The sequence below is a fragment of the Priapulus caudatus genome, unplaced genomic scaffold (assembly GCF_000485595.1).
Source record: "Priapulus caudatus unplaced genomic scaffold, Priapulus_caudatus-5.0.1 Scaffold973, whole genome shotgun sequence".
NCBI classification, from domain to species: domain Eukaryota; kingdom Metazoa; phylum Priapulida; class Priapulimorpha; order Priapulimorphida; family Priapulidae; genus Priapulus; species Priapulus caudatus.
In genome coordinates this window covers 77,556-94,186 of record NW_014578034.1, presented here as the reverse complement: position 1 = coordinate 94,186, position 16,631 = coordinate 77,556, and the positions used below count along the sequence as shown (strand labels likewise).

The 16,631-nt window shown below is 46.7% G+C and overlaps 1 protein-coding gene across 1 annotated transcript in view; it reads right to left on the bottom strand.

Annotated features, from left to right (window-relative positions):
* Positions 1-2,588: 2,588 nt before the first annotated feature.
* LOC106814749 (papilin-like) overlaps positions 2,589-16,631 on the bottom strand; it is a gene marked incomplete at both ends in the record, with an annotated part of 31,816 nt that continues 17,773 nt past the window's right edge. Inside the window, 3 exon segments of the mRNA XM_014819095.1 lie at positions 2,589-2,818; positions 5,796-5,962; positions 7,379-7,485. Of these exon segments, the coding sequence (XP_014674581.1) occupies positions 2,589-2,818; positions 5,796-5,962; positions 7,379-7,485 (504 nt within the window).

Below are 16,631 nucleotides of genomic sequence, written 5' to 3'. Positions count from 1 at the left end.
ATGGTGGGTGGTGGTGGTGGTGGTGGTGGTGGTGGGTGCGGTGTGGTAGTGTGGTGGTGGTGGTGGTGGTGGTGTTGGTGGGTGGTGATGGTGGTGGTGGTGGTGGTGGTGGTGTGATGGTGGTAGTGGTGGATGGTGGTGGTGTGGGTGGTGGTGGTGGGTGGTGATGTGTGGTGGTGTGGTGTGGTGTGGTGGTGGTGTTGGTGGTGTAGTGGTGGTGGTGTGGGTGTGTGGTGGTGATGGTGGTGGTGGTGGTGGTGGATGGTTGGTGGTGGTGGTGGTGGTGGTGGTGGGTGGTGGTAGTAGTGTGGTGGGTGGTGGTGGTGGTGTGGTGGTTGGTGGTGGTGGTGGTGGTGGTGGTGTGGTGGTGAATGGTGGTGGTGGTGGTGGTTGTGGTGGTGGTGGTGGTGATGGTGTGGTGGTGGTAGTGGTGGTGGGTGTGGGGTGATGGTGGTGTTGGTGGTGGTGTGGTGTGGTGTGTGGTGGTGGTGGTGGTGGTGGATGGTGTGGGTGTTGGTGGTGTGGTGGTGGTGGTGGTGGTGGTGGTGGTAGTGGTGGTGGTGGTGGTGGTGCTGCTGCTGCTGCTTCTGCTGCTGCTGCTGCTGCTGCTGTGGTGGTGGTTGGTGGTGGTGGTGGCTGCTGGCTGGTGGTGGTGGTGGTAGTGGTGAGGTGGTGGTGGTGATAGTGGTGGTGGTGGTGGTGTGGTGTTGGTGGTGGTGTTGGTTGGTGGTGGTGGTGGTGGGTACTGGCTGCTGCTGGTGGTGGTGGTGGTGTGGTGGGTGGTGGCGTTGGTGGTGGTGGGGTGGTGGTGGTGCTGCTGCTGCTGCTGCTGCTGCTGGTGGTGGTGGTAGTAGTAGTAATAGTAGTAGTAGTGGTAGTAGACAGCAGTAAACAGTAGACTAACCGGCGCTGTGTGGTGACAGCGGGCAGGTCAGGCAGCAGACAGGCTGCGCCCCGGCTTCAGGCGCCATTACACGTGTAACCACTAGGACACGGATTAGCTGCGAACAACTCTGATTTAGAGGCTTCCCAAGAGGACATGGATTTGGCACTTCTACAAGTGACAAACAATATAAGGGTTGTTTCTCGATTAGTGAGAAATTCTTGAGAACAGAGAAAGCAGATATGTCGTTTTCACCTTTAGACAGCTGTCTAATGCTTAGATACTAAATAGAGAAGAAATAACAAGAGACTGCTATCGATGGGCAGCTGTATGACAGCGAATACTTGCAGTAAACTCTGAACAAAATAACGGTGAAGGTGACGTATAGAATGTGTAGAGACGTAGCAGATAATACAGAAGAATGAATAGATTAGGAGAATAACACGCCACATGGCGCATAGGCGGAGCGGTAAATCATGCCGAAAACCACGACTGAGACAACAAACACATTGCAAGTGCATGCTAGCTCCACAACCGAATAATTGATGAGGAAACACAATTCCATGTATGGATTTCAGGAGCAGCTAGTGTCAAGCTTCAATCAGGTTTATCAACTGAAGAAATTCAATGCTAGCAGAATCTAGATTAGTTACACTGCTCATTAGATCCACGTAAAGAAACCAGTAAGAATAAATGTACACTAATATGGGGACATTACAGTACATTTGATCAAGACATTGTATATGAAGACACTAAAGCAGGTATTGGAATGTATAATTGAGGATATTCCATCTCGTTGAGCACTGCAACAAAATATCTTTGGCCGCAACGAGCAAAGCATGCTTGTCACACAACTCAATCAATACTGTCCCCTAAGTGGCACATTTTGGAAAGCAAAACCTATTTCCATCCACTCGGTGCATGTAGAAAACCCTATCACGGTCACAAACATTCAATTCGCATAAAGCCATGCGAGGAACATGGCAAACGAGACACAAAAAAGCCACGTAGCATCTGCCACACGCGAACGACGTGTTCAATCAACGACGTAGATTGCAAGTCGATTTTCCAAGAATCCAATCAAAATTCACAATGCATCGTGCGAGACTCCATTCAACACAGGCTAGGAGGCAGCGCGACGGGAAAGCACGAAAGCAGCAAGGACCATAGCACAGAGCGCACTCCTATCAAACTCCAATCAAACACGGCATTCACAATGTCGCAGTGAGCAACAGACCTCCTGTCCTGCTGCAGCCGTCGTGACAACTCAGCTGCGAGGGAAAGTTGTTTTCCGTTTCCGCCGCATCCACCAAAATTGAAGCCGTCACAGCGGTCACTGGAATTGTTATACCACATCGCAAACCACGATCACCGCAAGGCCCTGGCATCATAGGCAATCTGCATGCTCCTCTAAGCCTGTGTGGGGGAGGAACGTTAACGAGTAATAAGTTAACGAGTCAAAACTGCAATGCGCAGACAGCTATAAGGCAAACAACATACATAATGTATAAGTGTACTACGCGCATTATGTATCGACAATGCGCTGCGTAAACCTTTTTGTTTCGGTTCTGTGTTATCGTTAATGTCAATCAAACTCATGATTGTTTCCATCAGCGATGGTGAGATAGAATGTCATACCTGGTGGTCCTGGTGGTCCTGGTCTTCAGGGACATGGGTCGATTACAGGAGCAGGACAGCATACTGTGCTCCTGTCTGCAATGTCTGTATTGCAGGTACAGGCAGCGTCGGACTGCCCCGGCTGTACTGGAGGCTCGATCACGGGAGCAGGACAGCATACTGCTGCTCTGTCTGCAATTTCCGTATTGCAGGAGTATCCACGAGGACATGGGGTGCGAGATGAGCAAGTCCTAGATCCAACAGATGAGCTGGGGTCTGGGATCGGTTCTCCAACACGGCATGGGTTAAACGGCTCGGCTAAAAGTTAAAGAAGCATGTGCACTCTAAACGCACGAGCAGCCTAGAAGCAAAAACCATGCCATGCGCGGCGAGCAAGCACGATGCAATGTCCCCCCACCCTTCATCATTAAAGCAAGCACCCAGACGCAAGCTGGCATAAAGTACTCACAGTAAACCGAACTACTTTCGCAAACAAGCTTTAAAACGCGTGCACGTATTAATTTAGATATGCAGACGTCTAGATTTGTACAGTGTTCCTCTAGACGACTCATGGAACAGTGCGCAACTCTGACCTGCATAGCCATTCCTATAAGTGTATTACTTGCATAGCCATGCATATTACACAATAAACAACTGCACTCTACACTTAAAATAAACCCATCTCCATAATTCATACCACAATTTGTTTAAATTCGCCATAAGTGTTTAACAGGGTTGATAACCTTCAGAGAAAGGTTGGGATAGCCATTAAAATGTATTTCTTCTATAGCACAGATCTCACTTAACCACATTCATATATGATATATTTATTATATTTAGAACTGACAATCCAGGGTGCCTTGTATCAATTATAGAAGCAATACAGGCACGTATTTTTAAATGTGAGAGATTTTTACACACTTCTATCTACTTATTGATATGTGCTGAACACTCACGAGGTTCTGTCTCAGCCACAGCACAGATCTTTCTGCTTCTACACGCTCCAGGACCATCACAGCAGAGCTGTCCTTGTGAGCAGTCAGTATCTCTGTTGCAGATCAGATCCTCAGGGCAGAAATACAGGCCATCCAAACGTGGACATTTTCCAACAGGCTGTACTGGAGGCTCGATAATGGGAGCAGGACAGCATACTGCTGCTCTGTCTGCAATGTCCGTATTGCAGGAGTATCCATGTAGTAGTAGTAATAGTAGTAGTAGTGGTAGTAGACAGCAGTAAACAGTAGACTAACCGGCCTGTGTGGTGACAGCGGGCAGGTCAGGGCAGCAGACAGGCTGCGCCCCGGCTTCAGGCGCATTACACGTGTAACCACTAGGACACGGATTAGCTGCCGAACAACTCTGATTTAGAGGCTTCCCAAGAGGACATGGATTTGGCACTTCTACAAGTGAACAAACAATATAACGGGTTGTTTCTCGATTAGTGAGAAATTCTGAGAACAGAGAAAGCAGATATGTCGTTTTCACCTTTAGACAGCTGTCTAATGCTTAGATACTAAATAGAGAAGAAATAACAAGAGACTGCTATCGATGGGCAGCTGTATGACAGCGAATACTTGCAGTAAACTCTGAACAAATACGGTGAAGGTGACGTAATAGAATGTGTAGAACGTACAGATAATACAGAATGAATAGATTACGAAGAATTAACACGCACATGCGCATAGCGGAGCGGTAAATCATGCCGAAAACCCACGACTGAGACAACAAACACATGCAAGTGCATGCTACTCCAACACGAATAATTGATGAGGAAACACAATTCCCATGTATGGATTTCAGAGCACTAGTGTCAAGCTTCAATCAGGTTTATCAACTGGAAGAAATTCATGCTACAGAATCTAGATTAGTTACACTGCCTCATTAGATTCCACGTAAAGAAACCAGTAAGAATAAATGTACACTAATATGGGGACATTACAGTACATTTGATCAAAGACATTGTATATGAAGACACTAAAGCAGGTATTGGAATGTATAATTGAGGGATATTCCATCTCGATTGAGCACTGCAACAAAATATCTTTGCCGCAACGAGCAAAGCATGCTTGTCACACAACTCAATCAATACTGTCACCTAAGTGGCACATTTTGGAAAGCAAAACCTATTTCCATCCACTCGGTGCATGTAGAAAACCCTATCACGGTCACAAACATTCAATTCCATAAAGCCATGCGAGTGAACATGCAACGAGACACAAAAAAGCCACGTAGCATCTGCCACACGCGAACGACGTGTTCAATCAACGACGTAGATGCAAGTCGATTTTCCAAGAATCCAATCAAAATTCACAATGCATGTGCGACGGCCATTCAACACAGCTAGGAGGCAGCGCGAACGGGAAACGCACGAAGCAAGGACCATAGCACAGAGCGCACTCCTATCAAACTCCAATCAAACACGCATTCACAATGTCGCAGTGAGCAACAGACCTCCTGTCCTGCTGCACGCCTCGTGACAACTCAGCTGCGAGGGAAAGTTGTTTTCGTTTCCGCCGCATCCACCAAAATTGAATGCCTCACAGCGGTCACTGGAATTGTTATACCACCATCGCAACACACGATCACCGCAAGGCCCTGCATCATAGGCAATCCTGCATGCCTCCTCTAAGCCTGTGTGGGGGAGGAACGTTAACGAGTAATAAGTTAACGAGTCAAAACTGCAATGCGCAACAGCTATAAGGTAACAACATACATAATGTATAAGTGTACTACGCGCATTATGTATCGACCAATGCGCTGCGTAAACCTTTTTGTTTCGGTTCTGTGTTATCGTTAATGGTCAAATCAAACTCATGATTGTTTCCCATCAGCGATGGTGAGATAGAATGTCATACCTGGTGGTCCTGGTGGTCCTGGTCTTCCAGGGACTGGGTCGATTACAGGAGCAGGACAGCATACTGCTGCTCTGTCTGCAATGTCTGTATTGCAGGAGTATCCACGAGGGCATCGATTGCGAGACGAGCAAGTCCTAGATCCAACAGATGAGCTGGGATCTGGTATCGGGTCTCCAACACGGCATGGATTAAATGGCCAGCTGAAAAGGAAGGCATGGAACGAACCTGGCTGTAATAAGTACTCATGACACGAGAAGCTGCATGGCCGCCAAACAACAAATGCTGACAAATATTTAAGAGTTTGTGAAGTTTAAGAAATCGAATAATTCGCCATATAATTCAATCTAGTTTTACAAATCACATAAAACCTACTTTCGGTCGGTCAGGTTTTGAATGGGCAGACAATATTATGTAGATGCCGCTTTCTACATAATACTCACCCTCTTCTTCCACACGGGCAGGGTAATCTACGGTCAAATCTTGGTTACTCCGCTTGGCACAGTTCAACTCACACGGATTGCCATATGATACACCATCAGTACCGCACTGTGGGTTGTACTCTCGGGTGCACACGCAGGGTCTGTCTGGTATTGGTAGAGGTGAGAGACGGATCTCCATGGCAGTTCATACTGTTTCCTGCTCTGTCTGAATTGACTGTCAGCTGTATACCGCGGAGATAGTACCCTCCCATGAGGGACCATCGGGGGATCGCGAAGATGAGCCAACGTCCTAGATTCCAAGACAGATGAGCTGGGTGGTCCAGGGATCCGGCTCTCTGCCAGGTCACGCCTGGAGGGTTGCAATTGGCTCAGGACCTACAAAAACAGCAATGTTAGTGTGATGAGCTCACACAAAGCATTAGCCAAAAGTTCATCGATCAATCTGGTACACCTACATCAAGACCTGGCAGTATCCTAAGCAACGAGAGACAGTGATCCAAAACGGCCACCTTATTATATAAATATATATTACATATATATATATACATGTAAAATATCTATAAATATACTGTTGAGTAAAAGCACAAGCAAATGTATTTCTGCTGACCAGTTACTATGATACATGGTGACATCACGATCTGCATTCACATGCACATTTGAGAGAACATTGAGATTGTGATTACGTGATCGTGTCGTGACACACTCACGGAGGTATTCGGCTCAGGTATGTCCAGCACATTATCTTTCTGCTTCTTACACGCTCCAGGCGACCATGCACAGCAGAGCTTGTTCCTTAGTGAGCAGTCAGTATCTCTGGTTGCGGCATATCAGATCCTCAGGGCCAGAAATACAGGCCATCCCCAAAACGTGGACATTTTCCAACAGCGCTGTACTGGAGGCTCAGATCACAGGAGGCAGGACAGCATACTGCTGCCTGCGTGGTCTGCAATTTCGTGGTATTGCAAGCGACGTATCCACGACTGGCCATGGATTGGCGAGACTAGCAAGTCTCTAGCATCCAACAGATGCAGGCTGGGGTTCTACGGTATCGGTGTCTCCAACACGGCGATGGGAATTAATAGTGGCATACCTCAGCACTGGAAAGTTTGCATGTCGCAGATAATTCGCCAGGGCAACCAGTCCACCCGGGTTTCGTAGATACTTATCGTGACAAATAAGCCCAAATGGATGACAATACTATGCACGTCGTTAGTAAAAATATTCGAATATTTGAGATTTCATGGCCAATGAAATCAGCATACCTTACGTAATTTACATGTAAACGTTAAACACACTCATTGAGTATTCCGACCCAAACCTTGTTCAATGCCCGTCGTATGTTATAACAGAATGCCTCAACCTCTGCTTCCACAATGGCCACGGGGCCTGCGTAATCTGCGGTTACTATAAGTGCCTTGCCGTTACTTACGCCGGCGTTCGGCATTCAATTCTTATTACTCTAACAACGGCCCGTTTGCTCCATATAGTACTCGATACGACCATCTTGCAGTAGCCGCCACTGCTGATGGTCGTACTCGCGCGTACAAACACAGATTCTTGAAGGCTCTGGTGAAACTACAGGTGAGGGACAGCATACTGCTGCTCTGTCTGCAATGTCTGTATTGCAGGAGTATCCACGAGGACATGATGTTGCGCGAGACGAGTCAAGTCCTAGATCCAACAATGAGCGTGGGGTATTGCTGGGCATCTGCAAATTGGTGGTTTAGTTCGGAGGTCGTGTTCTCTTTTTCCTACCCGACGGGCATGCGATTAAATAGGACTCCAGCTTACTTGAAAAAACAAAAAGTGAAGGATGTGTGCGATGTTACAATAATGTAAGTAGCTCGGGTCCTCCGCAACACAACTGCTGCAAATAAGTAGTTGGAGCTATTATGCAAATCCGGACTATATAGATATTGATATAATTCATCTAGTTTACAAATCACCATAAACCTACTTCTCGGTCAGGTTTTTGAAACCAGACATATGATGTAGATGCCTATATGGCGATTTCTTCTTACATAAGTACTCACCTTCTTCTTCCACACGGGGCCAGGGTTAATCTACGGTCAATCTTGGTTAGCTCCGCTTGCCCACAGTGTCAACTATCTGACACGACAACGGTTCGCGGCATATGTACACCTATTAATCCTAGAAATGCCGCACTCCTGAGGTTTGTATCTCGGGTGCACACGCAGGGTCTTTCTGGTATTTCTAGAGGTGCGAGAGCGGAAGGTTGGCCCAGCATACTGCCTGCCTCCTGTCTTTGAATGAGTCCGTATTGCAGAGAGTATCCATGAAGGGATCATGGTCAGTGCAGGTACAATGAGCAGAGTCCTAGAATCCAATCATTGACTCTCGAGCTGGGGATCTCGGTATCGTTCTCCTCTTTTGGTATCCGCCCTTACGGTTGAAATGGCTCTAGCAGTAGCAAATAAAATATTAGCAAAATATAAATGCAGAAAATATATGGTGTTAAATAAATATGCTCTGAATGATGCTAGAATGGTGTGTTGGAGGTGCAGTGAGACCAGTCAGACAGGCATTTTGTTGAGTTATGACTATATATGACGAGTGGCTGAATTTTTTGCGTATATTCTTTATCTCCGTATTCGATGGTTGTTCCTCGGCGTTCTCTTATGTGAATCGATCATCATATCATTGACCGAATCCTCTGTGTCTTTTTTCTAACACGCTCCCAGGCACCATCAACAGCAGCAGAACGTGCCTTGTGAGCAGTCTTAGAACTCACTCTGTTAAGAGGACAGATCAGCATCCTTCAGCGCCCAGATAATACAGGCCATCCAAACGGTGGACATTTTTTCCAACAGGCCTGCTTAACTTGGAGGCCTCGAATCACAGGAAGCATGGACAGCATACCGACCTCCTTCTGTCTGCAATGTCTTGTATTGCGAGGCAGTTCATCCACGCTTGTCTGAGCCGAGGCCAGGCTCCGATTGCGAGACGCAGCACAGTCCTAGATTCCAAAGATGAGCTGGGGAGAGTGATCTAGGTATCGGGTCTCAACACGGCATGGATTAAATGGTTCAGCTAAAAAATAAGTGAAAACATGTTACTTATAAAGTAGCAGCAGCCGTCACCGCTGCCTACCAATATGGGGCGCTATAGAATCAGTACATAATTGTACCCGACACATGATTTTTATTTTTTCTATATTATATTTCTCGTCTCCTCTCTGTAAGATGTGGTCCCTTCGTGTTCTTGTCTATTTCCATTGTTATCCTCTATCCTCTCTTATGTTCTCCGACACGGGCCCACGTGGCAATCTGGTCGGGGTCAACAATCTTTGGTTTTTATTCTACCTCTGGCCACCCACAGTTCAGCTCACCACCCAGTGATTGCACTGCTATAAAGAAACTTGCTTGTTAGTGTCACACCATTACAGCACCGCCACGTGGCTAACGTCCGCCCACTGTCGGGTCGTACTCGGCAGGCTATTTCATTGCTTTTTAAAAAAAGCCTGTACAAACACAGAGTCTTGAAGGCAAGTCGTCTCTGGTGACAACATACAGCGCTGATTGAAAAACTCAGGAGACATGACCTATTACTAGTTCTATTTCTGCAATGTCTGTATTAAGCGATCGGTACGGGTAGTATCCACCGTGAGCGAGGCTCATGGCAATGATCGCCACAGCCATGGCGAGGATACAGCGCAAATTTCCTTAGCAGTCCCAACAGCGAATATGAGCATATGTGGTTGGCTGCAAACAGGGCGTCGGGCTGGCGTCCTTACTGGCGCGTTTCCTCCCGGTACGGCACGGCGTATATACGCCGGGCTGCAGCGACCAACAACAAAAATATCTTGTTACATTAAATTAGGAAGCCATTCACGCTTAAATTACTTGGACTAATGGCGAGCGGGCAGGGCACCCACCAATGCTAAATAACCTCTTCAAGATAATTTTCGACGCATGGCGTCGGACCAGTAATTTCGAATTAGTGGAGGCCGAATTTGATGGCATAGTAGCGGGGAATAGTGGTATAGAAAACATCGGCATCCGCACGCGCAATGGGCGCGCAACATTCCGACTAACTTATCAAAAGTTTCGGCTGAACGTGCAAGGGGGCACAGTGGCTGCGAAAGTGCTTGAAATTCGTAATAGTTACGACAGACTGAAAGGGTACTCTCTGCCTCGCCCTCAGCGGCCGCTACTGGGGGTTCGGTGTTATAAATTTTTGTGGCTCACTTCGGCCAGCAGCATGTCGGTTACGGAGTCTTGGGCCCGTGCTCATCCTGCTGTTCGGGCCCGCTGCCGTAATCTCAGCGTGAAAGACCGACTGCTATGAGCATACAATTGTTGTGCTCGTACTTTCGGGCGTCGAGATCTGCTCGTCTTCCTCGTAACTGGCCTTGTAAATTCTTTATGCGTTAGTTGATGGCGCTTCAGCAGACATTCAACTAAGGCTCCTGGGCAGCGTCCGCCAATGCTGCTTAGACAGCAGGGTGGTAGCGAATCTGTTGCCAGTTCCCGGCATTTCCACGATTCGCACACTTATGCTTTCGGCCATCGTGTTTCGGGAGAGGCTGTGCTGCTAACAGAACTCAGCATGTGATTTCGAGTCGGTAAAGTGGTACCCCTTCGCGGAAGACTCGACGTTGCGATTGCTATGATGACTGGTCCGGGGATCGACGTCCTAGATGCCGCCACTGTTCAACCGGCTTGCCAGCCCTTGCTGCACTCGCAAAGCCCCGCCTATAAGCGAACACTCAATATATTACGTTTGTCGGTGTAGAAGCGCGCGTGCAATATGCGTTTCCTGCCAGTGCGGAGCCCGTCTTATTATGAATGCCGGCTTACACTACCATGGCGGTTCGCACGCTTCAGTGTGCGACTGTCGTAGGGCCGCAAACCCCGTTGTATGAACGCGGCTCCTCAATGGCAGGCCTTGCAACTATTTTTTAGTGGGTCCCGCTTCGACAGGCCAGCGCTACATGGCTCAAGCCGCGACGACGTGTCTCACCTTACAGTTCCGCCTGGCCTCGCTGCTATCTAGTGACGGCCGTGAAGTGCTGCTACAGTGATTTCTATAGCGGCGATAGACATTGCGCGTAGCCAGGACCAGCACAATACAGCTGCTAGCTATAGACCCTCTGCTTTCCAGGAAATTCCAGTAATTGCAGGAAGCTTATCCACTTTGATAGAAGGACCAACTCAGGTGCCTTATGCCTTATCTGGGAAATAACTTTGCTTTTCATAGCCGCTATAGTCTAGATCAAAGATGAGCTGGGAGTCTAGGAGATACTGTATGTTGACTCCAACGACGCGCTATTGGCTGTTAAACGGCGCTCGGCTAATAGAGTCTAAAGCGGCCAACAGAAGCTATGGGAACTGCGTCAATACTACAACGGGGCACAAGCGCTACGTGATTACCCATGCAGATAGGCCTATAAATACCACAATTTCACTAGAAGTCGGTTTTCATCGTGCGGCGCCAAGCAATTGACCAAGCAGAAATCAATGCTCAGAATTGTCCACCCACGCCGTTCATCATTAAGCAACGTCTTGAGCCCAGGACCGCAAGCCTGGTTGCGATACGCGCCGCTACCCCACATTTAACTTTGATATCTAACGCCTAGTTCGCACTCTTCAGTACTAACAAAAGGCTGCCCAATAAACAATTTACATGCTCTCGTATTAATACTATTTACAGAAAACTACACCCGGATCTTCTTTACCATCACCGTGGAGAACCAGCATGGTAAAGTAAAATCTAGTGTAGGACTCATATAAAGTCTATAAAAAGAGGCTTATTGCTCTCTAATCGTGTCTACAAGTTTTTCAGACTCCTCTATATTTATATCGCTATCGCTGATAAATCAGTAGCTATACATCCCTCGATCGTGCCTACTGTCCGTCCACATGAGGCTTCAAGTACTGCTGTATCGTACTCAGACTATACATATGGCTTGAATTTAACATCCACATTTTGTTATATCTCTCGGCTAACGCTTTGGCTTGTGTACCCGACATAATATCAGCGCGTAGTGCTCCAATGGCTATCAGTTGTACAAATATCGTGTACAAGACAGACTATTGAGGCACCCACTGATACAGCTGAAACATAAGCAGGTAGATTTTCTGATAATAGAGACAGCATTACTGTGAACGTCGCGCTTCTTTCGTGTCTGCAATTGACCTGTATTTGCAGAAGGATTATCCAGCTCGATGGTATCCATAGACGTTGCGACGTAGAGCAATGATCAGTCCCTAGCTCACTCCGTGTTACGGCTGGCCTGAAAGCTGCGCCAAGCGATCACTCGAGGAGATCACGACTAAACTTCCTGCGCGTTCACACATGCAGCTTTAAACGGCCTCACTGTGGCAATTATAGAGCTTTACAAGAAGCAACCTGATGCACTCCTATAACAGCTAAAGACTAACTGCCTTTTACGAGCACCGCCTATAGCAAATGCTATCAAAGTAACCCCTAGAGTGCACATTAAGTAAGTGGTGTATCAGAGCAGCACACAGATAGTGGCATAGATTAGATACCACCCATACATTCATTAATAGTAAAGCAATGCCTCAAACCCTAGATCTGCGTGAAACTGTGGGCTCTACTAATCAGTACTTCACATGTGATATTAACCAGAAGCTCTACTTTTTCGCAAAACACAGCGTGTTATATAAACCGAGCTCTTTAGTATCTTTGCACGTACTTAAGTTAGGATATGCGAGGCACGTCTAGATGTGCATCGTAGCACGTGGTCTCTCTAGACAACTCGATAGCGAACAGTTGGCGGCTGGCTCAACTGCATGATTCGTGCAGTTAGCATATCCCGTGATAACGTCGCTGATTACTGTGCACTAAGGCGGGATTGCATTGTAGATTCGCCTGTAAGCACAGATAAACAACTTGGGCACACTCTACACATTAGAACACTAAAACCAGCGCCGCATCTCCATAATTCGAGTATTACCACAGACTCCTTTGTATCGGAACACGATTCGCCCAAAATTAAGTGATTTCATTCAGCACAGATTCGCGAGCTTCGATAGGACTTCTGAATACTGAGGCGTCAATGAGAAGGAGTTAAGCGCATATGCACTTGGATAAGATAGCTAAAAGTCTAGTTTATCTGTCTTAGTTCTTTACGCTACAAGATGCTCGTCTCATTCTTACATGCACATTCCTATATGTCTTGATGATTAAGTGGATATTATTATATGCTACTTAGTAATCTGACAAACAAAGCATCGAGGGCGTATGCCCCGAATGCGTTGCAGTTAGGTCGCTTGCGAGCGCAATTCATACACGAGGGCATCATACCAGGCGGTAACACTGGTATTCTAGTATAACCATGATCACTATGAGTATGGGAAGAGAGATTCATTGACAACACGAATCGAGACTCTTGGGTCTAGTCCTTACTCCTGTCAATTCCTGAGATCCGTATGAGATATTATGCTATTTTTCTGAACAGCTCAGGACAGGTTCCTGTTCTCAGGCCCCCACAAACACAGTGATCGTTATCTGACGGCTGCACATACATCCGGCTACTAGGACCGTAAGTCCCACAGCCAGAAGACTTGTCCTGTACAACGGTGTCATCAGGCGAGTCCCGTTAGTCACGATGCGCTCATACTGTTCGCAGACGAATAAACTTAGTGTCGTTCAACGGGTCAGATAAAACAGGAGCATCATCCCAAAACATCCTTTTGTACGCGCATCCTTTCCTAATGAGCAGAGCACGGCCGCCAGTTATGGGTGAATAATATGCCAACGTTCACGCAGGGGCTCCGATAGACATTGGTCCGTAGCATTAGGAATCAAATGACAGCTCGCACAGTATGATAGCTGGGTAGTAATCTGCACAGTCATAGAGAGTCAGTGCAATAGTCCGGTATTAAGCAATTTTTCTACAGCTTACTCCACGTTATGCATAGAAGGGCCATCGATTGCACGAGGCGTACGTATGTGGCACTAGTTCTAAGATCGCAACAGGACTTATGACCCATCTGGGCTAGCGCGCTCTAAAGGGATCGCTCCGACATTCTTCCAGACCTCCGGCATGGGGTCTAGAGATATATAGGACTCACAATGACGCTACTAAATTTCTGGATGACTATGTTCAATCAAGTTATGACGAGAAGATCATATTACTGATAGTTAATTATAACAAAGAAATAATTCTTGCTGTCTACTGCCTCAAAATGTAGCTGCATAGTGGACTTATCGTAGTTCTTGGCCCGAGTAAAAGACTTCAAGTCGTGACCCATGCTTACTGAGCGTAAACACGTAGCAGTTATCATGTGCAATGCGAGTTATTCAATTAGTCATTGACTAGAGACAATGCTAATCATGGAAGGATTCTAATAAGGAACTAAGCTAGACACATGATCCTAGAGTATTAATTAGGACATATAGAAAGCCCTTTAGCAATAATCACTGAACTCGACAACTATCCAGTCTCCCTCTATTTCATGCGCAAACACTGCATTCGATATCGGTATCAGTCATAATTGATGCCTTTAATCGAACAAATGCATAGATAAGCCTGAGTGACATCACAAATAACTGCTACTAGGTGCCTGCGCTGACAATGAAAACCATCAGCAAATCTGCTAGCTAGACGTAGACTTTTAAGCGGGCCAAAAGTACCCAATGTGCTTCTCGTCCCGTTCTACTATGCCTTCTGAGTTAGAACGAATAGGCATATCGCGGTTCGAAATATTCCTGTGCATTGGGAAAAGATAGTTCACCCGTGACACAGTGAGTCAATGACAGGTAAAATGCTCACGGCTACACACCACAGTATTTAACTTTCCCTGAGACTGGAATCCTAATAATATTACTTTACGCATTAATGGGTATTTCGTGCTTATGCTTAGTCTGTCAATCTATGTCACCCTTAAATGTTGACTGCCTCACCAGTGATTATTCTACCACACGTGGCCCCTGCCCTGATTTTAATAAAACCCTAACCATGGCTTACGTGTTACCCCCTGCGAGTTTTCTTCCAGTCAGCTTATATTCGGGTCTTTCAACACTTACTTGATAAGTGTTATAGCTTGATTTGCAAGTGGATATAGTTCGGACTCTGTCAGACCATGGCCTACGTTGGATCACTCACACATTCTTACGAAGTGAACACAACCTCATCACCAGTACGATGTGTGAAAGTGACCCACAAGTTCCACTTTCATAGTTTTGGATGCCTGATGCAGGCTTTAACCGAACAACACTATTGCACTAACCGAAGCAACTATGAAATAAAGGAAAAGCGCCGCAGTAAATGAAGAAAATCTAAATAATCAAAAGAACGCGATTAAAAAGCCTTAAAATCAGCCGGCACCGTCCATAGATATAACATACTAGCTATCAAGAAGAATACCACCCTTAATCACGATCGTCCTGTGTCTGTGATTTCCATGCTATGTGCACGGGATCAACACAAGTGACAACATGTTAAGCGAGGCGGTCAAGGAGCAGTAGCTTGAAGAACGTAAGAAGAAACAAGCCCTCAGGCTCGCGTCGTTTCAGCCGAGCGAGAGCTTGACAGACACTAGTGTTCTCGACATTGCACCATATGTGAGCTCCATTTCCTTCACTTGCTGTGCCATCAGTCATGTGGTACGCATCTGGCACCGCGTTGTACTGCATACCGCGAGCATTTCGTTTCCATTTTCCTGCGATCGTCTCACGTTGCCGAGTGTTTCACCCGTACGTTTTCCCATCCGGGTTAACGGCGAGCAACGAGCTCGATCTATATTCGTCCCTAAGGGTCATGCGACATGAGCTTAAGATCCGTAAGGTCTGAGGTGCCACTGGCACCGTGTACCTTGCAAAATAAGCAATTATGTGTTTATGCCACGCAGTGATCACGGGAGCAAACTGCCACACACAGCACCGTACTGCGAGTGAGCTCCATCTTAATACATCGAATTTTATCGCTCATATGCTTAGTTCTTGTACCCCTCTACCAGGCCTATTTCGGCCTTTGCACACATGCGCTCACCGTCATCGTATATTTACTCACTCTTATAGGCGTGACGTTCATGTAACTTCGTGCACCCTAATATTCGCTCAACTACATTATCGTGACGGTCTCCAAGTTTCCGGAAATAGCTCTAGCTTATTTCTCTAGGCAGATAAGCTTTTTACCTGTCTGGTGTCTGCATCGGGAGCGGTGAACCGCGTCGTGGATCAGCGCGCTAGCAGGACACTGCCACTATCTGTGTTGGTAGTCGCTGTACTTCCGCAATTATCGTGATATTGCAAGAGAGAGACAACAAGTATCCGACGAGCAGGAGGAGAACGATTGGATTAGCCAGAGTCGAGCAGTTCCTAATCCCCAACAGCGATAGCTGGGATCTTCGAGGATCGGGTTCTCCAACTCTTAGCGATGCTAGCTTAATTACTGCGACGAAGCTAGCGTGAAAGTGCTCGTTAACCTCAGACAGAAAGCGGGCAAAGGTCGGATGACAGATGAGGAATTGAGTTTGTCGGTTGTCGTGCTGGAAGTGGCGGGGAGCTGGAGTGTACGGGGGGTCGCTTCTCTTATAATGACCTTACCGGTCGCGTCCGTCACTAGAAATCAGCCAGCGCAGCTATACTTATCTTATGCATATGGACTTCTCAAAGGTCCATAGAGTAGAGATTGATCTAGCTTAAAACTTAGGCTCAATAATTCAATGCATGCGTTCAGCAATATCTTTCGTCTAGTGTTAACTGTTAGTTATAGGACATGTATTGCTAGTAATATGTAGAAGACTAAGTCTTACATCCTTATTTATTGAACTTCTCATGATATTTATAGACTAATCATTGACCTTTTCTATTCACAGACACCATCATAGGATGTCGTGTCTG